Here is a 24,807-nt window from a genome sequence, read left to right as displayed (position 1 = left end):
TCATTTTGCTTAATAGACAGCCCCCATTTCCGCCCTCCCCAAATCACTGAAGACTCCATTTGATACCATGAAGTGTAATAAGGAATCTTGGAAGTGATGTGCCTCCTTGATAAACAGGTTTACAATTTAGCAAAATATGTTTTTTGTGACAATCTAAACAGTCACCAACTTGTCATGATGGAATAGCCAGTAACTACGACCAAATAATACCATGTATAATTTAAGACAGATCCTGTAGTAACTATCGGAATGACAATAAGGAAACGAACAAACTTATAACATTTTACTGAAATTTAACTTTAATTGGTGAAATTCACAACTTTTTCAGAGACGCAACTGAACAGTGATTTCAAAGATTATTCATAATAAGACTCAACACTGTGGTGGTGGTTGAGGGGCTTGTGTCGTTGGTAGAATACATTGCTTCTTAAACATCTTGGATCTCACAGCACCACAAGCGTGATGTTCACTTGTAACACGATCGATTATATTCTTGACAAACCTCATCTGGACACCATCTTTGAGATCTTTTAAGAAAAGAATAAGACATTGGTAGAGATTTCTTTGAGTTGACTTAATGGTAGACATACTCAGTCGTGAAATATTCCCCGGCATGTTAAGTTTCTATAAAATAGTTAGAGGTGGGCAACTTTCGAGTCACAAAATCATATCTCTCCCGTTTGTCCTTTAATTTGCTATAATATGTTCAGTGGAATATATGTTGACTAAAAAGAGGCATTTTTTATTAATGTTATGCGATCACAACTTAAACTATAGTGCACCATGCACATCCAAACGCAATGTCGCACGTATTTTTCATCTGTACTGGTATTGAGTCAGACTAACTGTCGTTTACATTAATACGGTATTAACCTCAGTATGCAGGCATTTCGACAGCAGCAGCTCATTACAGACCACGGTTTCATGTGATGTTTGTGAACTGCAAAGTTCTTAACGGTTAACTGACTTTTTTATTATGCCATATTGTATGTATGAATTACTCATTTTGAAGTAACTCATTAAGTTTGAATTGAATGTTCTTACCGTATTTCTGGTCAGTGTAACCCCACCTGTGAAAAATGTAAGATTGCCGATGAGCTATTACCCAAAGCCTCGCAACAATTACAGTTTACTACACAGAGGGCATCATGTACAGGTAAAGTTATGGTTGTTTACATGTTCAAAATAGAGAATATACGGATGACTGTAAGAAAGAAGCCGATAGTTTGTCATATGTAGACATGACTGGTGTTGCATAACATGAGCGAGAATACAAGAACAAGCTTAAGGCGTTTTCAGAGCAACTTTCATTCAATGCGGCAGCTGTCTTAATATTCACTGTATTTTTCCACTCATCAGAACGTTTGCAGGATTTAGGATGATGTTAATGACGGAAAGCGGAAAATCCCGCTCTTGTTGGAAGAACGTGTTTGTATTATGGCTAGCATCACATTCCCCGTAGAGTGACTTAGCTAACATGTGCATGTCACTTATCTACTTGATTCGACAAACACAGAAAAGAATACCGTGCGACCGTTTAAATTAAGTCGACGAAGACAACCAACTGTTTATAACTTCTCACATCATAACTTTAGATAAGATGACCAAAGTTCTATTCACTGATTAATTAATAGATACCAACATGAAGAGAAACAAACTGTCTTACTCTCTTTACCATTGTTTTACCAACATTCTAAAAATTACGGTTCAGAAAATTAGCTTATGATGCACATCTTTTCGAACCACTAGGTTCAAGTTTCGTTAATTTGTCAATAAGACAAAATTTCCAGCAAGTTCAGCAACATCGCCAATGACTTTGATTTATTAAGATTTGATATTTGACATACTTACCAATCCCAGCATGCATTTGTGTTTCCCATCGACGAAACAACTTGAGGATGTATGATAATGATGTTATTCAGTTCACCGACTTCATTGTAACCAGTGTAGAGAACGTATTCTTCATCAAGATTGCCCCTGGAATAGATTACCAAGCATTTGAAAGAATCAAATTGTTTCTTTCGTTAAAACAACGTCACCCGGGCAACATTACCCCTTGTACAATTTCCTCAGTGCTGGTTTATCATTGAGGGCGGGCTTTCATCTACATTTCACTACTGTAAAGTCAGTCTATCGCTCCGATCTGATGAGAGGCGACAGCAAGAGAACACTGCGGAAGTATAAACGTCGCCGTTCTCTACATCTTATTAATCAGATTGTCTATCGCCCCCATCCTCGCAATTTGTTTCACCTTACCGATGAAGACTCTCCGCTACTGTGCCGTGACAACACGTCATTTATCAAAGCATGTAGCTCAATACTAACTTTAAATTATTCTAATAAATATAAGTCACGCTTGCTTCTTAGAAAAGACCTACCTGCCTTGAAGACATCCATGGAATTGAATATGAACTTTACAACCTATTGTTGGATAGAAAATGAACGAATTACAATGTATACTCTGAAAGAATGGTGATTGTACTGAAAGAATGGTGATTGTACTCTGAAAGAATGGTGATTGTACTGAACAGCTGAAATCCAATCATTGCATGTAATACAGATCCCGTATGTGCCGTGATGTATTATTTGAATTTCGAAAGCAGGTTTCAATAATTTCCAAATGATTTCAAATGATCAGATCAATAGTTTGTACAGCATTGAAAGTACTTACCTGGATTGTTTCTGCATCCTGACGGTATGTAAATAAATCCTACGGTATCCAGACTTGTCTGACCGCTATAGGCTGGCTCAAGTTCAGTCTGATCGAATGCCAAAATCTACATGAACACAACAAGTGAATTATTGAACTTCAGTCACCAAATACGATCTACTTAGTGACTGATTGATTTTGAGTGTTCTTGATCGATCATGATTCAATATCATGTAAGCCTTCATGCAGAGAAGAGACTTTGTTTCATCCTAGAGATAAACCTAGATGTCACAATTACATTGGGATTCGTGAAATCAACTCGATGACTCCAAATTTTGACACGAGGAATCGGTAGTCAAACCAGTCAACGTTTATTATGAGAATCAACAATGCAACGCGCTCCTTGCAATATTTTAGTCTCTATTATCATTAAACATCAAACGAGTTGGCTTGCCGCCATTGTGGAAACTCATAATTGCAAATCGACAGTATCATATTCTTCTTCCGCATAACACTGTAATTTCATCCTATTTACCAAGGATATCCAACGCATCTCCACCATGGATTTTTCCACAAACAGGTTTACGACAAAATAGGGCACAAATGCGTCAAAATTACCAATGAAAATCAAAGAACGAATAACTTACATCTCCCGGCAGTTCAACGCCATATGTATCTGGTTTCTGTGAATGAAAAGCGTATATCAAAGTGAATGATGTACGTGAACGTGTGGCGACGATTCCCTCACCATTCTTGTATAACTGATCTTAAAAGTGCTAAAAAGAGTAATATCACATTCTTTGAATGAATCTGTCTATGGCGTAGATCAAACTGTCATTAAGGTAGAGAAATGAATGCAATTTATGGAAACAAAGCGAGACTCAGTCATCTCAGTACTTAGATGAATGTGTTAAAGGTATATGTGAATTAAACTAACCTGCAATGTACCGCCATATATGTGATTCATCATAAGGTAGGCAAGTGGATGGTTGCAATTGTTGATGTATGGCATTCTTTGTTGTGAACAGGCGTTACCATACGATTGTGTTATCTATGAAAAAATGTTGTAGTGTCATTCTCTGCAATGAAGATTGCTGCTAACAAATAATTCATCCATCCATCCATCCATCCATCCATCCATCCATCCATCCATCCATTCATTCATCCATCCATCCATCCATCCATTCATCCGTTCATTCGTTCGTCCATCCATCCATCCGTCTTCCATCCATCCGTCCGTTCGTCCATCCATCCATCCATCCATTCATTCATTCATTCATTCATTCATTCATTCATTCATTCATTCATTCATTCATTCATTCATTCATTCATTCATTCATCCATCCATCATCCATCCATCCATCCATCCATCCATACATCCATCCATCACTCATTCATTCATTCCGTATTTGTCAGTTCGAAGAGAGACAGAGGGTACAGTAGAGATTGAATGACAAGGCATTTGTGTATTATTCTTACGAAGTAGTAAAGAAAACGTGGGCAACTGGGATGAAGTAAGAATTTTACACCCCATTTTATTCATTTATCTACATGAAGCGAAGGAAAAATTAACCATCCATGTAACTAAAGTATAACCCTGACCTATATACGAACTCACGCACGCGCAACAGTGCATTGTCCTGAACTAAGCGGGGAAATTCCCTGCTGAGTCATTCACATTCCAAATGGAACTTGCGCAATACAGTAGCTATGACTCACCCCACTGGGCAAAACAGAACGACATTCTATTCTCTCTCTCATTTGTTAGATAGATTCTGACTGAGCCGTACCGGAGCTGGTCTGCTCTTCAACCCGTACCGGAACAGTTCCGAAGGTGCGGGTCTCGTTTCTGGATGTGAATTTTATCTGCTGGCTGGTCCATTTTCACTATGTTGGAGTCGTCGGAACGAGCGGAACCATAGGGATGTTGCGCAATACCCCTATCAGAAAACTGTTGTGCAATACCCCTATCGGTACGTTTTCAGGCAGGAACTTTCCAGTAGGGAATTTCGCAATACCGCTTTCGCAATACCGGGCTTCGAATGTTGCTTAGTAACTTGTGATGTCATGTTCAATGTCTGTCATTCTACAGTTTTCAGAAAATCGTTCCGATAGGTTTCTGTGGAATTTTTTCTGAACGACTCTAGTTAACTTGTTCACCCGATAGATAAAATTTTAGTAATTTCCTCTGAACTTAAAATATGACGAAAGACCATTACTTCAAACAAAATGAGTCGTTTCAGATGAATGGTACTGATATCTAAAGTGTTCACTCTTTTATCTTTACGTACAAATGTAGTTCCTAAGTCGTTCTCTATTCTATTCCCGCCAACAAAACATTCAATACTCATTTCATTGCGATCTTTATCAATACTTATGATAATATCACAAGTTGTTCTGTTATCTGTTTTCATAGCATAATATCCAACCAAATCGTCAAATTCATCTCCAGTAGCTAACTTTACACATCTAATGAGAACTGTACCATGTTGAAGTATTTTCATATTATCTGTCATCTGTTGATTTACTGTCTGTAAAGTTAATTCAGCTGCCTCATCACCGACACTTTTAAGACCCAGTTTCTTTAAAGTTGTGTCCCAAAATAATCTAACTGGAACTCCGCTAGCTGTATACGAGCAATAATTCTCCCCCTCGTTTATCCACCTTCTTAGTGTATTATCTGCCTTCATTATTGTATTAAGAGGACTAATTTTAAGGTGAATCGGTATACCAAGAAGTGCAATGTATGGATTCGTAGGAGTAAGCCAACTACGAAAATCTAGCAACTTGTATTTGTTAACATTGCTATCAAAATAAATCACATTCGGAGTTCCTGGTGTTCAGCAACACCTCCTGCAATTTCACTATCCAATATATCTAAGATGTTACGCGGCACATTATAAGGCATGAATTTCTGACTAGCTGAATCCCATGTCAGAGCAAAAGGAGTAGAATCATTCGAAGCCTTTGTGGCGTCAATTACAGTTTCATCAATGTCTTTAAGTTCGGAAAATTCTACAGCATGTTCGTGGGGTGGCGCCGCGGCATTGGCTAAAACGAAATATTTTCGCGGTCTTTATAACGAAGGACGTAATCCTTATTATGATTAGCAGCCATCTTAGTATTATTGTTAACTTTAACATCACTCAGATCTTCAAGCTCAAGATTTTGCATACGAATTGTACCTAGACCGAAGCCACTTGGATCAGACATACTCCGTAGGGACCTATATACAGTGAAAATTAAAATAATGCCTTGTAATATACACAATCATGGCTTCAGCTATAGGAATGACAGTTCTCGGTGCTGTATTAAATGCAACGGCATTCACAGGAGGAAATATTATCGGACAAAAGCTTTCTGGTAATGGTGATGCTCTTATTGAAGAGAAAGTCCGACATGATAAAGCATTAGAAAAATTTGAACATGATCGCAACGTCTGGTCAGAAAAAAGATTACTACAGGCTGACTGGGAAAGAGAAAATCAGGCAAAGGACGCACATGCTGCGGCAGAATTAAGAGATACAGATGCAGAAATCCTGGAAGAAGCAGAAGCGGTGCAAAGCCGTTCCGAAGGGGCAGTTCAATTCTCAGATTATTATCAGCCCAGTCCTGAGCAAAAGAAATATGAAATGATTTATATTGCTGGAGGATTGGTCGTGGGATGGTTTATGTTACACCGGTAGGCGGAACGACTACAATAATTCAATACAAAAGCTAATTGGCCAGTTATTGAAATCGATCATGTTCCCATCCTGATCTGTTATCCAGATACGCATTGAATTCATGTAATCTCCCCTTTTCTCAATGGCATAGAAATTGCTCCGTTTTAAAATCGTAAGTAACCTTTTCACTTATTTCTCTCGTATCCCGGATGGGAAGTATTTGTAAACAGTTCGATACTTTCCCCTGTATGTATCCTCCGGAGGCACCCGAACCAATGAAACATAATTTCCAGTAACATCGACTACATCTGAATGAACTATATATTTAGTGACTGTTAAGAAATCCACTTTCTTCGGACTCATAGTACTTTTTATAACTGGGTTGTTCTCAGGTTTATCTGAAAAGCCGACGACGTTGGCGAAGCTACCTGTGGCATTGAAATAGACTTTAATATCTTTAACCAAAGTTAGATAAACATGGTTTGTCGGCAGATGTTTTTCAAAATTAATTTTTTGCTTCAACCCGATTGCTTTGTTTAACGTATCGATATTGTAGTTACCTGGACGTATTGATTTAGTCTTCTTCGGTTGGTCACCTTCTTGATATTTTATTACATTATTCGTCGATGTTATGTTATGCCATGAATTATATAGTCCACACTCTAGCAGTCTTATCTTCGTAAACTGCGTCGTGTCAATGCAAGGGTAAAAATTAACAGTGACTGGTTCACCTGTTTGGCTTTCAATCCAAATGATCATTGTTGTACGTTGTATATATTACTAAGTATAAGTGTTCGATGAATATTATTATTATTCCGAAGGTGCCCATTACACAGTATAAGGTTCTGCAGGAATAATATTTTTCTGTTCAAGGAGATCTTTGGTCGCAACCGCGGCAGCAGTCGCACCGCCTAATTTTGCCAAGCGAGTTAAATTTGGTCGACTTGGATCGCCAACCTCTATTTTCAGAAATTTGCTGGAGATCATTAGATATCCCATCGCAAGTCCTGCGATTACAATACCATCGTACATTGTGTTACAACTGTTTTAATATCCATGATTGCTGACTAGTATATAAAATAAAAATAAAAATAAAAAATATGGGGAGTTAATCCATCTCATACAATGTAGAGGAGCTGGCCCCCGGAGCCGCTACTGGCTCTGTTTTTTCCGCTTTCTTATTTTGGGGAGGATCTTTCCGATCTGGACTCGATCGATTAACGGGACAAATATGCCGAGCACGCCCCCAATATAGCCCTAATGCAGTCAATGAAACTCCCACAATTCCTAAAACAAGATAACATTTATTATACCAGCGTGAATTATTATCACACTGTTCTTTCATTGTAGGCGGTAGGTCTGCTTCAGTCGCTACCGCATCGCTCCCCCCATTCCCCTCCATTGCTTTTAGTTTCTTCTCCCTGTTTTGCCTGTTCCATTCCGCTAATTTCTTGCCCGCAGCAACTCTCCCTGGATGCTTCGGCGGTAACGTCATTTTCTCTATGTTGCGCTGTGTCGGAGGTGACGGGTTGGTGGTAGGATCGTCCCTGGTACGGAGTCCCTGGCGGAGCCGTTTGCTGAGTCGGTGAAGTTGAATCCATTTATTTCAGGTACTATATTAAACCCGATTTTTTTAAAATTTAAATGTTTACCCGTAATTAAACCGGTGGAAATTAGAGCAATCAGGGGCCCCCACGTGTAAGCTATCCGTCCTGATAATCGTTTTATTTCACTGTTTAGAATAAATCCTTTTAAGATCAGTGGCATAGTTATCTCGATCATCGATTGGAACTACCTGACTTATTGCACGGGCTCCTAGATCTATGAAACTTTGAGTGATGGTATCACTTATAAGAGAACTGTATTTCGCTTCATAGACTTTAAAGGCTCGTGTTATGAATTCATCTTTCCACGTTTCCACTTCTCTAACTGTAAACTCCTTACCAAAAAATAACTTACTTTGACCACTTGCGATGACACAGAGTATTTTTTCACGTTTTGTCTCTATTATGGATTGAGCGTCCGAAGGCACCGAAGGCGCCGAAGCCCCTTCGGAATGCGCTGCCATATTTGCCGCTGCTGATGACTTTATTAAATTCTCCATTGTTTGCAGTATGTTATCTATTCTTACTAAAAAATAAAAAATTCGTTTAAACCTGAATCCGAAATAAAGTATTAACATAGTCTGGAATGTTAGTACCCCTAACGTTCCGATAGGGATTCCGACAGGGATTCCGGGAAAATTCTCCTCCATTTAAATCTATATGTATATAGAAACACGAATAATGAGTACAGACTTATTCCCAGTTGCTTTTCAATTGAATAAGACGAGCATACCAACAGTACAGCATGCTGATATTCCTTCCAAACCGGACGGGGGAATAAAACCTATTCTCATGGACTTAGAAATATATGTAACGCCGACAGAAAAATTTACTTTTCATCCTCGGGATGTGTTCAAAGATAACGTAATCACTCATCGATCAGCTAAAGAAAGTAATGTCTGGCTGGGCAGCCCAAAGATGAAATACTGGGACCAGCAACTGAATTTCGCTGTATGGTGTAGCACTACTGGTTGTGGTATATCATTCGCCCATCTCTTTGATAAGAAATTTCCGCCCCAAATACGATCATTCTGCCGTTTCCATGTATATTTTACAATACGTCGTATCCTTCACGAAATGGGAGTTGCACTTCCAGACGATACCCCCACCTTCAAAGCGGGCGACAATTCGTACAATCTCATCCAATATGAACTTCTATGTACTGAATTTGGAAATATAAGTCCAACGAAGTCCGACTTTCGTTATCGAAAAGGTCAAAATAAGGTCTTGGTTATGGATATGATATTACACTAATCTGTTAGAAAAGTACCTTGGTGCCTCCCGCTTTGTTTTTTTTTTTTTTTTTTTTTTTTTTTGTTTTTTTTTTTTTTTTTTTTTCTTGGTTATGGATATGAATATTACACTAATCGTGGGCCTGTTCGACAGCCAAAAGCGATATACAACGGTCGGACTTTTTCCTCTCCGCCGACGGAGGCGTTTTCTATACACATACAATTTTTGGAAAGAAAAAACATGTACTGTCCGACAAAGACCGACCGCACTACTATTTCTTCCGAAATGATGGATCGGAGGGACAATATAATAGTTTCATTCCTCTGACAGGAGACTCGGGACTAACAAAGGCCGGTCTCGCTCGCCTCAATGAAAGCCTTGAAGCCTACGTATATTGCATACTCGGCGCACAAGCAAATATTCGCAGTACCATAGTGGGCGATACTGGCAGTGCAGAGCAAGTCCGAAAAGAATTCGGCGTTCTCCTCGAAGATGAAATTCGCAATACCGACAAAGTAATTAGTTATAGGCGATATCAAGACACAATAATGAATACTGGTGTCAAACTTGATATGGCAGTTTCGCCCAATTTACTTCTCTTACCGTCTGAGATGGTCATTCTTTCGGGCCCGGCAATCTCAGGTTATAATAATGAATTGCAATACGCAACAGAATCTATGTCCTTCGGGGTGAATGGTGATATAAACACGGAAGTTCGAGAAAGTGCTGTACACGAGATGGAAGGAGGAGGAGGGGAGATCCTGTGAAGTGGCAGGACGAGCCCGGAGAGTCACCACCACTCACAATGACACGACTCGGGGCCCTCCCCTCCCCTCCCCGGAACGGGCAGCATCTGCAGACCCTATTCACGAATATGGTAAAATTGGTTTGTTATCTTTAGCAATATTCATTACTATTGTAGGTACTGGAATAAAGTCACTAACTATATAGTTCATTCAGATGCTGTCGATGTGACTGGGTTTCATCTAACTCGAACCAGTAACTTAAAAGAACTAGAAGAGATTCATTAATTTACAGTATATAGATCCAGAGGAAATGTCAATATACGTAACCCCACCATTCAACATGATTATAACTGGACCGACATATTCTGGCAAAACAGAATTTATGTTGGACCTCCTCACCGGTCCGTACTTAAGGAAATTCGAATATGTGATATTCATTTGCCCAACATTCATGAATAATAAAGCGTATAATAGAAGATTCATTTTCACCGATGATAATGTGTTTATATTTCAGTCGGACTCGATGCAGTGGATGATACATTAACCTACGTGCATAAAGAATGGGCTGGAACGAACACTTTAATAATCCTCGATGACTGCGCCTCGTCCAAAGATATGAAGAAGCGCAGTAACGTTTTAGTCCAACTTGGTTTCAGCGCAAGGACATGACGGATTATCTGTCTGGGTTCTGACTCAACAATATACTAGTATTAGTAAACCATTTAGGGAAAACATACAGATGTTAGTACTATTTTACACACCGAACAAGATAGACAACAAAACTATTATAAAAGAATATGGAATGGAGGTGTCAGAACGGGAAGCCGTGGGCCTAATCAAGCAATTGAAAAGTAGGCCATTCAGTAATGTAAACTAGTATTTCGTTTACGGAATCCGTACGACATAAAATTATTCGTATAATATAGCAATTATGGAAGCTGAAGCGAAGGTACTCTTAGAGAATTATATTACAACCCGAAAACTGGTTTTGGAGGTGTACAAAAATTGTATGACGCAGCACGGGCCAGCGGACTGAAAGTGACCAAGAAAGAGGTGCAGGAGTGGTTAAAAACTCAGCTAACTTATAATCTACATAAACCGGTACCTCGTTCTCATGCTACGGGCGGCCGTCGCGTTTTTGTAACATCGATAGACTCTCAATGGCAAGCGGATCTCGTGGAATTCCCTCCCCCGTTCGCAAAAGAGAACCGTAACATTCGATACATGCTAACAGTAATCGATGTACTCAGTAAATACGCATGGGCTAGGCCGATACAGTCAAAAACGGCAGATGATACGTTGCAGGCACTACAAGACGTGATTAAGAAATCCGGGAGAAGGCCCGACAAACTTCAGACAGATGAGGGGCGGGAATTTACTAATCGAAAAAATGCAGGGGTGGTTGGAGGAGGTGGGAATTCACTGGTTTCACACCTACAGTGACAAAAAAGCTAGCGTCGTTGAACGTTTTAATCGGACTCTTAAGACGATGATGTGGAAATACTTTACATATAAACAGACACGTGAATGGCTTTCTATTCTACCAGAACTTCTCGAGAATTACAATAACACCGTTCACGGAAGTATCAAAATGAAACCCAGGGACGTAACAGAGGAGAACGATTGGCAGGCATTTTATACACTATTCGGTCCTGAGTTGGCAGCCGGGGGAGTTAACCCTGAATTCAAGCCGGAGAACGGGTCCGAATTACAAAATACAAGACCACTTTAAGAAAGGTATTTACCAAATTGGACAGAGGAGATTTTCGTGGTTTCAAAAGTTGTGTACGCAGCTGGACTGGGAACGCCACCAGTTTACAAAATAAAAGATCTGAATGGAGAGGAAATACTCGGCACTTTCTATCCGATGAACTTCAGAGCGCCCTTTCAGCGACGAGCTGTACAGAGTAGAACGAATTTTGAAGACGAAAAAAATTAGAGGAAAGAAATATTATCTGATAAAATGAAAGGTTATCCAGAAAGTTTCAATAGTTGGGAGCCAGAGGAAAATGTTATTAGAACTTCGTAAGTTCCTGTCCATGGTACTTGTCAAGTACTACGTAAGTCCTGTCCATGGTACTTGTCAAGTACTACGTAAGTACTAACGTAAGTATTTACGAAAGTTATTCAATAAGTACCATGGAAAAAGTCTTAATTTCTTGAAAGCCGAAAGTGTCAGTTTACCACCCACTTCCACCCCCCACCTGGCCAAGTATTTATCATGTACTGTCGTAAGTAATGTTCACTTACTGCATCTTTTTCGGCCGTATGTGGATGAGGTGGTAACTCGGTTCCTGAACATATTAAGTTTGCAAGATCTTCAAAACGACTTCTCATGTTGCCATAGTCCGTTCTTTCGAGTCCCCCTTTTTCAGCTTTATCTATAAGTTCTGGTTGAAGTATAATGTACACAACTGACATGAGCCATAGACAAGTAACTTCAAAGTCCCTTTCAGAACCGTAGGGTTTCATAATGTCAAGTGCTCGTAGGTCAAACGAAGCATTATAAGCACACACAGATTCACAAGCGTTAAGAAGTTTGTGTAGGTTCTTTAGTGAGACTCGAGGTTGTTCTAGTTGTTCTTGACCAGGTGGGAAGTACGCTTTTTCAAGTTCCTCCTCCTTGAAAACGTCTATTAAAAATCCCTGGCTGCCGCCGCTCCATGCAATTCCAAAGTCAAAAGCTCGTGGATATTCTACTGGTCCGACTGTCTCGGTATCAATTGTTGGATTAAGTATATTCTTGAGAACGAGGGGGGTAAGAGCGTTCCGAATTACCAAACATGGAAGTCTGTAGTCGTGGCAAATTTCTAAGAAAGTCTGTTTGAACTTGTTGTGAATCTCTTCTAGTTCTTCTAAGGCGCCTATTTCGTACGACCTGGCTCGAGTCAACACATTCCGCCTGCAATAATCCCAAGGCATATCTTTGAATATGATAATGAAACTGGGTAAATGGTCAAATGCTCTAGAAACAATCTTTTTTTCCTTCCGTTGCCACGCCCGGATTCGAGAAAAAGTCAGATGTTGAATTATGGAAGAGTCACAAATAATGTATTGTTCTGAAGGGAGTAACCTCCCTCCTCCTCCCAGCCTGACATTGTAAACTAAGAGTATGTTCTATAAACTGTTCTGAAAATCGGCAATCGAAACGTGGCGCCCATTATAAAGTCGGCAATGTTGCTGGAAAAACTAGTGTCAAATTCTGGTACGTGATACGGATCCAAATTTACTGCATCGTAACTCTTACCACTTCCAGTTGGTCCATTTATGAATATGTATGACATTTTGGATACTATATCATAGAAAAATTTTTTAAATTATTTTTATTAAGATATATACGATAAGACAATGACAATCCTTTCTATTTCAACTGCAATAAAAATACTTGAAACCGGAGAAGAGAATATTCAAATCAGTGACGGCAAACTCATATTTGGTGAATCATTGGTAGATCCTATATATATGTAGACAGTGAGCTAGAAGTGGTTTTCAACATCGGACCTAAATATGGATCCAACGATCCTGCTACATGCGATGAAATGTGTGTCCGTTGGCAACCGAGTCTTCAAAAGTTTACTGATTTAATAATATTCCGTACCCTAGGTGAAAGTTTCGATGCAAGCACTGCTAAAAGTTATGCTGCAAGCCTGGCCGCTCACTCCAAGAATACTACCGGATTTTACAATCCATCTAAAGTGTATCAGAAGCGAGGGAGCGAGGGGCCTCAGCCAGTGGCGTATTTTAAATTTCAGTTTAAAAGAGGGAGAGGGAGAAATCACGATTTCGCTACATGTATTGATATGGTTCAAGAAATTGACTGCGTTTTAAAACAGTGAGTCCTTACTACCAGTCCGAGAAAATCCTGCTATTGTACCTCGTAATATCCGAAAAGGTAGTAAGATAGAATTCTTAGCATTTAAACCGCGCTTAAGTAAGCGTGCTCTTTCTTTCACTGTTGAGAGGTTATTTTGTGCTGCGCCTAATAAACCAGAAATTCAAGATGCGGAAGAACTAGTCGACTTAGAAAGATTAGGCGAGATATATAAACAAATAAATGCTGCCAAAAATATTATAGTGGATTTTGATGACCTATCATAGAATAATTATTTTTCATTTTAAAATTTTAGGATAGTATATATCATAAAGATTATTATGGCCCGTCGATTACATACAGCATTCAAGGGAGCAGTTTTACGAAAAGAATTTCCTGAAGTCAAGCGAGTCAAGGATATCGGGGAGCTGGTGGATATTGAAGGTATGGTCAAAGAACGAAAGATGTACTCTGTTTATACCGAAATGGAAGTCAAATTATCGGATCCGAAAACTGGTAATACACAACCGCGTTCATTGTATGTTAAATTAAATGATACATACACAAAAGATGTAAGAGGATCGGGATCGGATGTGGGGCAACAATTAATAGATCGCTACGATCGTATGCTTGATACAATTGAAAATGTTGAGGGTTCTGGTCTCGTTCTCGAGGAGATACTTAATTTTGAAGTAATTCTAGTAGAAGTTTTACTCGGGGCTGGCCCGGCTGGAGTCCAACTTCCCAGATGGTTAAAAAATAAGCATTGTGTTAGCGATCTGGTGCTACCTTCGGGCAGCGAGAACTGTTTTCAATACGCCATCGTAGCAAGTTTAAAGTTGGCCGACCCCGAGTTTCGTGAAAAGAAATGTGGTCAGGTAAGGAGAAAATGGAATACGTACGCCCCATTTATGGCTGACTACTGTTGGGAAGGTATTCCCTTTCCTACGCCCGCCGATCTGACTGTATTCAGGCGCTTCGAGCAGCAAAATCCAGCATCAAACTTCAAGTATTTCAGATCTACGAAAATGATCCCGCTCCCCCGTCCGACATAACTGTGTTATATAGTGCCCATTCCGAAGGTGAAGCCGATAGGAATCAAATAGCAATATCTTACTGATAGTTGGCGAAGACGGCGGCCGTTCTCACTTCGTACCAATTACTGCGGAAAATCGCCTTCGTAATTCTCGTACTAATCGAAAGAATGAGCGCAGACGGAAGTGTATTTGTATGGTTTGTAAAAGAGGTTTTAAGTCAACAGAAGAATTAGAAAAACATCAGGTATACTGTGGAACAGACACTGCCCAGCCAGATTTTCCTAAGGAAGTGTGTCAATTTGAAGGACATCGGAAGAAGGTTCCTTCTCCCTACGTCGTCTATGCAGATACTGAGGCAATTATTGAGAAGGGGACCGGCCGGCACATTCCAATTTGTCTTTCGTATGTTATGGTGGAACGGGGGTGGGGGACCTTCGGAACGAGGCCCGGGCCGACCCACTGTTTATGGTAAAAGAACATTCACAGGTCTCTCCTGTGTTACAGACTTTCTAAAGGATATGAAAGAACGGGCCGAGTATTATTCTAAATCGTATTATTGGAAAATAATACCGATGAGGGATCCTTCTAATTACCGGCGCGACGGATGTGATCCAGTCTGTATTGCATGTGGAGAGCCGGCAGGATACCGAGTAGTGAAGGAGGAGGCGACCTTCTATTGCGAAGGATGCCGGCCGTCGAGAACCATTCCTATCTACTTTCACAACCTCAAGGGATACGATGGTTCTTTTATTTTGAAAGAATTACATGAAATCGTTACCGAAGGAGATGATGGGGTTCCGGACCAGAGCCTAAAATCATAGCTAAGACGAGCAATGGAGGAATTATGGGTCTCTCGAAAACATTTATTTTTCACGCCTCAATTGTTGTTGCCGGAGGGAAGAGGGAGATAAAGAGACGTTTCTTTTCTATAAAGTTTATGGACAGTGCTCAGCTGATGATGGGGTCATTGGCGAAGTTGGCAAAAACTGTGCCGGAGGATGGGTGGACGGCGGCGCCACTTTCGTACCCGGACATTCAAAGGGCGAAAGGTTTCTTCCCCTACGAATATTTAGACTCGGTTGACAGACTGGGAGAGGACGAGCTCCCGGAGAGGGGGAATTTTATAGCGAATTGACGGAAGAGGGATTTCGGAGTCTGATTACGAACATGCATTAAGAGTATGGGACGAAGTTGGATGTAAGACGATTCGTGATTATATGGAATTCTATTGTGAGACGGATGTTCTCCTTCTTGCAATATATTCGAAAATTTTCGCGACACATGTTTAGAAGCATATAAGTTAGATCCGGCCCATTACATGTCAGCGCCTGGCTTGACATGGGATGCTATGTTACTTTACACGGGTAATAAGTTTAAACTCATTCAAGATGCTGAGCAGATGACTTTCGTACAACGGGGAATCGAGGCGGTATCAGCCAGTGTAATATTCATTATTTACAGACAAATCATCCGGCTTACGGGAATTACGATCCAGAAGAAGCCGGTGACCGAAATAAAATATCTCGATGCAAACAATCTCTACGGCTGGGCAATGAGTCAGGCAATGCCTACGGGCGGACTTCATTGGATGACGATGGAAGAGTGGGAGGAATGGACCGCGGCGGAGCGGGGCGGAGCTGGCGGAGCGTGGGGACCTGGTTCCACCTTTCCACCAAGTTTTCTAGAAGTAGACTTAGAATACCCAGCCGAATTACATGAAGAACACAGCGATTTGCCATTAGCACCGCATCACTATGAATTTCCGAGGCAGGGCGGTCGACTGATTACAAGTGTGATGGATAGAGAGAGATACGTCTTACACTACAAGTTGCTGGAATTCTATCTTCGGATGGGAATGAGATTGAAAAGATTTTCGGGTGAGATTGAAAAGATTATCGGGTGCTTGCTTTCGATGAAGCTCCATGTCTCGCGAAATATATCGACTTTAACACTAAATGAGGGCAAACGGGAAGACAGATTTTGAAAAGAATTTCTATAAGCTGATGAATAATGCAATGTTCGGTAAGACAATAGAGGATGTTCGAAAGTACAGAGACTTTAAATTTGTTTCGGACTGGAACGGCACGGATAGTGGACGTAAAAAGATTCAGAAGTATAATCCAAAGATGAAACATATAACTTTCATAACTTCCGAAGAGGATGGCGATTCCTGCGACAGTGCCCTACTGGAACTGAAAACGGATGAGCATAGATATGTAAAACCAGTTTTCATCGGCGCCGCAGTACTGGAACTTTCTAAGCTGCTTATGTATGAGACGCATTACAATTACTTTCAGGCCCAGTTCCCTGGAATACGATTAGCCTACATGGATACTGACAGTTTTGTTTACAGTGTACCGATCCCGGACCCGGACGTAACTTTCAATGATATAGTCCGAGAAGATGTTGAAAAGAATGGTGAGAAGTCTATATATGATACTAGTGGGATGAGCGGCCCCGCCCCCAACTTTCCGAAGATTAATAAAAAAGTGATAGGTAAATTTAAAGATGAGTTGAATGGTGAACCTATTCTTGATTTTGTCGGCATACGCTCGAAAGTGTATGCTTTTCGAACTCCAACTTCGGAGACGAAAAAAAATAAAGGGGTGAAAGATGTTTGTGTTAGAAAACATTTGAACTTTGAAGATTATAAAGATCTGTTTTAAACTGGGAAGAAGCCGGAGCCGGCACAGTTTGTACAGTTTGTACGGAAAAAGGCTGGAGAAATCCGTAGTGAAAAGCGTAGTAAAATCATGATGGCACCAAATGATATCAAACGTGTACAGTTATAATCCAGACACAGGCGAATGGCTGGCAGAAACATGGCCGATAGGACGGACGACGGGTCATGGTTAATATTGTAAAGACATTAATCTACTATTTTCAATAGAGACCAGGGCATCACTGATAACATAAATGTGGGCAAATATATTATCATTGTGAGCGTCATCGCCAACCCACGCGGTATCTTTCTTCAGGAACTCAAGTTGAATTCCGTCCTTTGTGTTCATTACTTTTAAACCATTTCCATGAAACTCAATATCTTTAAAGCTATGCAGATCGATAAATAGACAGAATTTATTCTTCAAATAATCGGCCTCATCTATATCAATTTCACACCAATCTTTATCTTCAGCAAAATACCGTCGTGTTTCTTTCCAAAATTGTCTTGGTATCATCTTCTGAGCGTACACTTTATTTGCAATGCCTTCGATTGATACAGACACAGATTCAATGGATGGTTAAAGAAAAGTTCACTGTTCATTTCTGCCTGATTCTGATTTTTAGTGAAGAGTATAGCGATACCTCTAATGCTACGTCGTGGTACATTTATATTTTCATTGATAACCGTGTCCGATTCTTTGAATGGGATTGTTCTAAAATAATGTATATGCTCGTAAAGGTAACTTTTTCCACCGTTGTAATAACCAGCAGTTGACCTCGCGAGATCGAGGTCAGAAATTGTCTCGTATTCCATTTGAATGTTTTTTAATTTATAATTGGTTGTAACAACCTGATTACTGACAAGTAATTGGGGGGCGGGTGCCAACGTAATTTCCCATTCAATATGACTCCCTAACGCTTTTGGATATGCAACTCCATGACCTGTTATTAGGGGGGTGAGTGAGACGAATAGCATATTTTGTTTATATGTGTCGAAAAGTAACTTATCGCCCACGACGTTTTGATCTGCATCGGTAGAACCGCTTCTCAATTTTCTTAGATTTTCGTTCTGAATTCCGTACAGTGTCATGTTAGTTCTCTCCTTTTTATGTTTGAAGAGATCGCGATAACATTCAATAAGGTTATATTTATTCAAATCGAAAAGTGTCTGACCCTCAAATGTGAGTTTCATACGCTCCACCAAATTTTTTGCAACATTTTGTACTACTCGGTTATATTCATCTCCCATTACTTCGAGATCAAAAACCAGGTCGAAAGTATCTGGAACTAAGAGTACTCCGCTTTCTAACTTCGGACATCGTATGATAAGTGTCTGGCCTGGATCTGCCTCACTTGGATTATGAGCAATCACATGATGAGTTCTTTCTGACTTCGTTCCATTCGGTATTCGGTTGGTGAAAGTCGGTGATAATGTTCTATCGTACCCCATTTTCGTGTAATGTATATAGTAGAAGAAAAAAAGAAAATTAATCACATCTTAAGTTTCACTTCGTGTATATAATGACTTAGAAGAAAAAATCACATCTTTACGTAAATATTTCCGTCTGCCTGAAAGATAAATCGATTGCCTGTGTCGCGAATCAATCGAAGAACCCAATATTCTTGTAAATGTTGGACTTCCATTTCATCATTGTCAATCTCCTGAAAGACGTTTATGAATTCTAGTCGCTTAAAGAAGTTAGTCTTTTGACATTCCTTCACGAAAGCTAATATGTTATGATAAAGATTATCATCTTTGAGTCGGACACCTGGATTTGCTCGAAGGATATGTCGATTTACCCGCCGGAGTTTGCACCATTCCAATTCGACAGAGAAACCAAACAGGTCTTTATTTTTAGAAAGAAACTTTGCAATATTCTTTTCACCAAACATGTCGATGCCGTAGGGGTGTCATATATTAATACATAATTTTATTTATAATGACTAATGTTAATCCAGTTAAAAATATCCATAGCTGTTCTCCGACAAATCCGACAACCGATCCTGCTGTTTTTAATAGAAAACTGACAAGGGAGCCGATTAAACCTGGTATTGCAGCAGCACTTTTTGCGGCCAGGTTTTTAACCATTCGCCAAATTGCTTTACAATTTCTTTAGCTTTTGTGTATACTTGGGCGGACCTGAACTCCTGCGTTTGCTCCTCCTCCCCCTGCTCCCGCTCCTCCCCCTCCTCCTCCTCTAGTCACACCCAGAGCAATTGTTGATATTGTCATTCCAAGGGCAGTCAGTATTGCAGCGATTGTAATACCATTTCGTTTAAATAACTCTGTTAGCTTCAGCCTGAGTGACAATTCTGGATCGGAAATTACATCACGAAGAGACCTAGTCGTAGCCAGACTTTCACGTGCCTCACTGATCTTACCATGTTCGTATTCAATTCGATTGTCAACTTTAGCTTCTCTTGTTATGAGTTCAGCTAGTAGTTTCTTGGCTTTTTCTTTTCCTTGGTGTGATCTTCAGGAATTTCCTTTAACTGTTTTTCAGCTTCTCTTTTCAATAGCCTTATTTTAACTTTTTCTGTGTTAAGGTCGCTAATACGCATATTCGCAATCCTTAATTCATCATTAATAGCTCTATATTCTGGATTTAGATTGTTCCATTGTTCGATTTTATTTTCAAAAGCTTGTATTTTATCTGCATTACCAGAAGCATCTTGTCGTAACTCTGTCAGTTTATCTTTGTATATACCCATGTCTTTTGGCGTCATCTTCTCAGCCGGTATTTTATCGTTTTCCACATCTACAGAATACAATGTATAACTCACATTTTCGGGCTCACTATATTTATATACTTTGTTTACAAATTCAGAACCTCCTACCTTCTTTTTTAATGTGGATTTCTCTAAAAATCTACTTCCTTTTTCTGTTGTAACTCTGATTTTTTTATAATACAGATCATTACCAATAATATCAGCATTCATAATCAATTCGTCTCGTGCATACTGATCAGTAATATTATATTTGTCTAAGAGTTGTTCAGCCATATCTTGTGTAAGTTCTCTTCTCTGTTTAATTAAAATATCCACCTGTGGGCTATCCCGGTAAGGATCGACTTCTGCAAGGACATTATCATCTTCTATAAAGAATGTTTCAGCAGTAGCGTCATCATCATCATTTACATTTGCATCATCGAATCCTGAGAGTGGTATATCTTCTCCTCCTTCTGCCATATTGTATTTCTATATTACTACAATTATTTTTTATCATCCCTTACATATACAGTAAAAAAAAATGCACATCTCAGTTGTTGAAAGCGTTGAACAATTGGCTGATTACATAGAAAGAACAAGTGCTGCATATCGACGAAGTTATAAATTAATGGGTCGAATTGATATGGCTCTCAATATTACTAAGGGAATTCTGTAAGCTCTGCTGTAATAGCAGCAATTCCAACAGTTCCGGTACTGTTAGCCTTAACTCCTATACCAGGTGTTATTATTGATGTGATACAAGGGAAAACTGGTGTAGCAAAGAGACGAGAGAAATATAAACATTATTACGTTCAATATAAACAGCTGCTTACACAAATACAAGAAAAAGGCGCAACAACAGAGGCTCCGGGGTCAGAACTTATTCAGAACATATTTCATCAGGCATTAGAAATACAAAAACAAGAAGGATTTAGTCCGCCGCTGGAGCGATATCTACGATATTAGGATTGAATGGATATGAAAGTTAGGTTCAGAAAAAATTCCACAGAAAATTTTGTCTGAAAACTGTAGAATGACAGACATTGAACATGACATCATAAGTTGCTAAGCAACTGGAACGGTATTGCGAAATTCCCTACTGGAAAGTTCCTGCCTGAAAACGTACCGATAGGGGTATTGCGCAACAGTGTTCCGGTAGGGGAAAAATCTCGTTCCGACGACTCCAAACATAGTGAAAAGGGAACAGCCAGCAGATAAAATTCACATCCAGAAACGAGACCCGCAGCTCCGATACGGGTCTTTGTAAGAGCTCCGGTACGGCTCAGTCAGAATCTATCTAACAAATGAGAGAGAGAATAGAATGTCGTTCTGTTTTGCTCAGTGGGGGTGAGTCATAGCTACTGTATTGCGCAAGTTCCATTTGGAATGTGAATGACTCAGCAGGGAATTTCCCCGCTTAGTTCAGGACAATGCACTGTTGCGCGTGCGTGAGTTCGTATATAGGTCAGGGTTATACTTTAGTTACATGGATGGTTAATTTTTCCTTCGCTTCATGTAGATAAATGAATAAAATGGGGTGTAAAATTCTTACTTCATCCCAGTTGCCCACGTTTTCTTTACTACTTACGATCGATGGGTCTAACATTTGATCGACATTTCGTCTCGACCTCACAATTATACTAATTTTACTGTAGAGGAGACTATAATACGTATACATTACTATGCTTGTAACCGTACTTGTAGAAGTATGACGCGAACACCAACCAATACATCAGTAAAATGACAAACCAATAAGACCTGAGACTCGAAATGAATATGTAATCATTATAAATTGCAGCAAAATGGAAGACACGTGTCTCACCATGGCATGGCCAGCAGCTATGTTGTAGTCAGTTGTTATATCTTGATCTGCCATAAAATTCCTTGAGTAATCTTCACATTTAAACATGACACCTACGAGAGAAAGGTATGATTCGAATCGGAAAAGTTCGATAATCTCCATGTTGTGAACACAAATACCAAGGTAAACGGCAAATTCACCGGTGCTGAAAGACCAAAGCAGCAGTTTGTAACTTTCACTGTATTTATCACGCCAGACAAATTAATGTCAATTTTCGGCTTTCCAATAAGCTATGAAAATACAGTAAAATCGAGTTGAAATCGCGCTTTATGGATATCAAAGAAATTTAATTTTGATTTGAAATTAGACATCGTTTTTCCAAGATGATGGCAATTTCGTCATTGTCGGTCAACAAGTTTGTATATTGGAATTCAGGAAACGTTATCAGCTAATTGTTTAAATCATTCATTCAAAGATCTAGACACATCTGAACCAACATAGGTCATGTAGATTCTTACGCCGATAACACTCTTTGGGAATTCATTTCTTCACAATGGTGGGTTTAACGATACAAAAAGACGTTGTATGAACAACTTTTTTCGGTGTACTTATCTGTTAACTAAATTTGTGTTCAGTATTTGTGAATTTTTGTTTGAAGTTATTCAATGAAACTCTCTTTTATTAAGAGATTGATTCTCAATATAAAATGACAATAATAGAGAAATGATGTAGTATGTCACCATTATTTATCTACCTACCCGGATCAACAGTTGTATCTTGCGACCCAGAAAACAGATAAGTTTTTCCATTTTCGAAGAAGGAGACCGGATCAATTTCACCGCTCTGCGCCTTTTCATGCGTGAAATCAACTAGTTGTTGTACGTTGATGTTATTTGGAGCATTCATACAATCCTGCAAGGCTCTTAGTGTACTACCCTGGGCGCAATGGTATGGTCCTGTGAAGTGAAATACATCGAGTCAAACAACTCGAAGGGACGGTAATGAAAAATGAAGAATGAATGAAACGAACTGTACTTAAATTAGTCCCATCACCATCATCGTCGTTGTGGTCATTATCGTCACTATCATGTCGCTGTTTTCATCGCTGTCAGTGACAAAAGAACATCACAATTTATTTGTCGCATAAATCTCTTAATGTTATCAAACTTGTCATTTACAATTATAATTTTCAAGTTCACTTTTAATAGTTAATTCGTAGTAAATTGTTCTTATACATTTTTCGCGAACTAAGATCAAAATCAACAACCGTTGCAGTTTGTAATGCATGAATCTTTGAAATGGCTGTTTCTGTGCATGTTAATGTTATATTACTGATACAGCAAATAAACAAGCAGCTTTGTGTTCGTGGTGGACAGATTCCCTAGTCGTTTGGTTTTCCCCATGCTGTATATCTTTGCTTGCTGGCCGAGCTGGCGATCACCTCATATACGAGACAGTCTGCCAAAGTATATTACTCCATCAATTTCGAAATCCCCTCACCATCAACGCGACAGTCTGCTGAAGTTTATTTCTACAATTTACTCTGCATGGATAATTATATGTCCACAGACTTGAGGCAAGTCTATCTTTATGAGTGAACTCAGAACTGTGTGTGTAAACTCACCAGCGGCAACGATACCAGATCCCATAATGCTCGCTGAATAAGCTACATGTACCTGTGTTGCCATATATCCACCAGACGACACACCACTTACTGATATTTGGTCTTTGTCGGCGCCATAACCCTCTGCCAACAATGAAATTTAATAAGAGTTGCGTAAGACAGTGTTAGCTTATGCTGAATCAATGGATTAAAATTTCAAAAATGCTGAATTGAATATACATAGCGATGTACGAATGTAGACCTTAATTTGAAAGAGCATAAGAACGCTAACATAGTCTATAGCCATTAATATTTGTACTCACAATGAGATCAGACTCAGAAGATTGCCAGATGGATGAAACTTAAGTAACAAATTTAATTACTTTGTACTTGAAGTAATTTGTTAATTTGATTTATTTATGACGCTTTGCTTCACCATCGAGCACTGTTATTTCCCACAAGGACATATGTAATTAATATATATATATATATATATATATATATATATATATATATATATATATATATATATATATATATATATATATATATATATCGCTGATACATTTTAAATGTGCAAACAACAACAACAACAACAACTTCGACTTGCTTGAACTCGAAGGGGAACAAGTCCGTGGACTTGTCCTCTGTGACTTGGATTTCAGTTTAAGTTTAACTTACCTAGCGGTGGTGGGTCCTCAGAAGGTTGGCACCACCAGTACGGGCAGCCTTGGACAAAACAGACAAGCAGTGAAGCAAGACAAACTCCCAGAACAAAACGTTCCATTCTTTGTACTGTTAGCAGCTCTTAGAGTTACATACGATGGGGACTTTTTGAAGACAATCAGACATACAGCCACATCGCACTGACAGCTGCCGAAAACATCAACTCTTATCTATTCCGAATCAATTGCAGTGTGACACAATTTGAGGTCGGTCGGATTTTTTCCCATTATCTGATTACTTTAAGCATGACATGTCCCGGATGGAAAAAGATAAAAACATCATGGCTCTGCAACAAATATACTCCGACGTGTGGAACAATCTAAACCTAAATGTCATCTTAAAACAGCAACACAATAAATCCAAAAATTATAGGACGGTGTCGTTATCCATGTCAAAATTTGTAACGATGATAAATTACACGAAATCTTGTGAACGATGTCTGGTGAAGAGCGACACGTTTCCCAGCGATGTGTATGGTATGTTTTGTGGATATTTAACTGCCAGAAATCTTCTTTTAGAGAGAAAGGGGCAAGTACAGAGATTGAGCATCTCGTAAAT

The 24,807-nt window shown here is 39.4% G+C and overlaps 1 protein-coding gene across 1 annotated transcript; it reads right to left on the bottom strand.

Moving 5' to 3' along the window:
• Positions 1-273: 273 nt before the first annotated feature.
• On the bottom strand, positions 274-24,405 carry LOC139126467 (poly(3-hydroxybutyrate) depolymerase-like). The gene is made up of 11 exons (XM_070692526.1): positions 24,205-24,405; positions 23,545-23,667; positions 22,679-22,876; positions 21,942-22,033; positions 3,588-3,701; positions 3,298-3,333; positions 2,672-2,777; positions 2,379-2,421; positions 1,852-1,977; positions 1,045-1,070; positions 274-527 (listed from the first exon to the last, which is right to left on the bottom strand). Exons 1-11 carry the CDS (start codon positions 24,308-24,310, stop codon positions 373-375), a joined length of 1,125 nt encoding a protein of 374 aa, XP_070548627.1. The 5' UTR covers positions 24,311-24,405; the 3' UTR covers positions 274-372.
• Positions 24,406-24,807: the final 402 nt, after the last annotated feature.

Source organism: Ptychodera flava (assembly GCF_041260155.1).
Source record: "Ptychodera flava strain L36383 chromosome 3 unlocalized genomic scaffold, AS_Pfla_20210202 Scaffold_27__1_contigs__length_13241970_pilon, whole genome shotgun sequence".
In the NCBI taxonomy this organism is placed as follows: Eukaryota; Metazoa; Hemichordata; class Enteropneusta; family Ptychoderidae; genus Ptychodera; species Ptychodera flava.
Note: the sequence above shows the minus strand (reverse complement) of the source record. Positions and strands in the feature narration are given on the sequence as shown.

Bases quoted from the DNA above. Each gene is read 5' to 3' on its own strand.
- LOC139126467 (XM_070692526.1), bottom strand. From the start codon at position 24,310: ATGGAACGTTTTGTTCTGGGAGTTTGTCTTGCTTCACTGCTTGTCTGT. The intron at 23,668-24,204 runs GTAAGTTAAACT...CATTGTTGGCAG, and splicing joins TGAGGACCCACCACCGCTAG to AGGGTTATGGCGCCGACAAA. The intron at 528-1,044 runs GTAAGAACATTC...TTTTCTTAAAAG, and splicing joins TTACACTGACCAGAAATACG to ATCTCAAAGATGGTGTCCAG.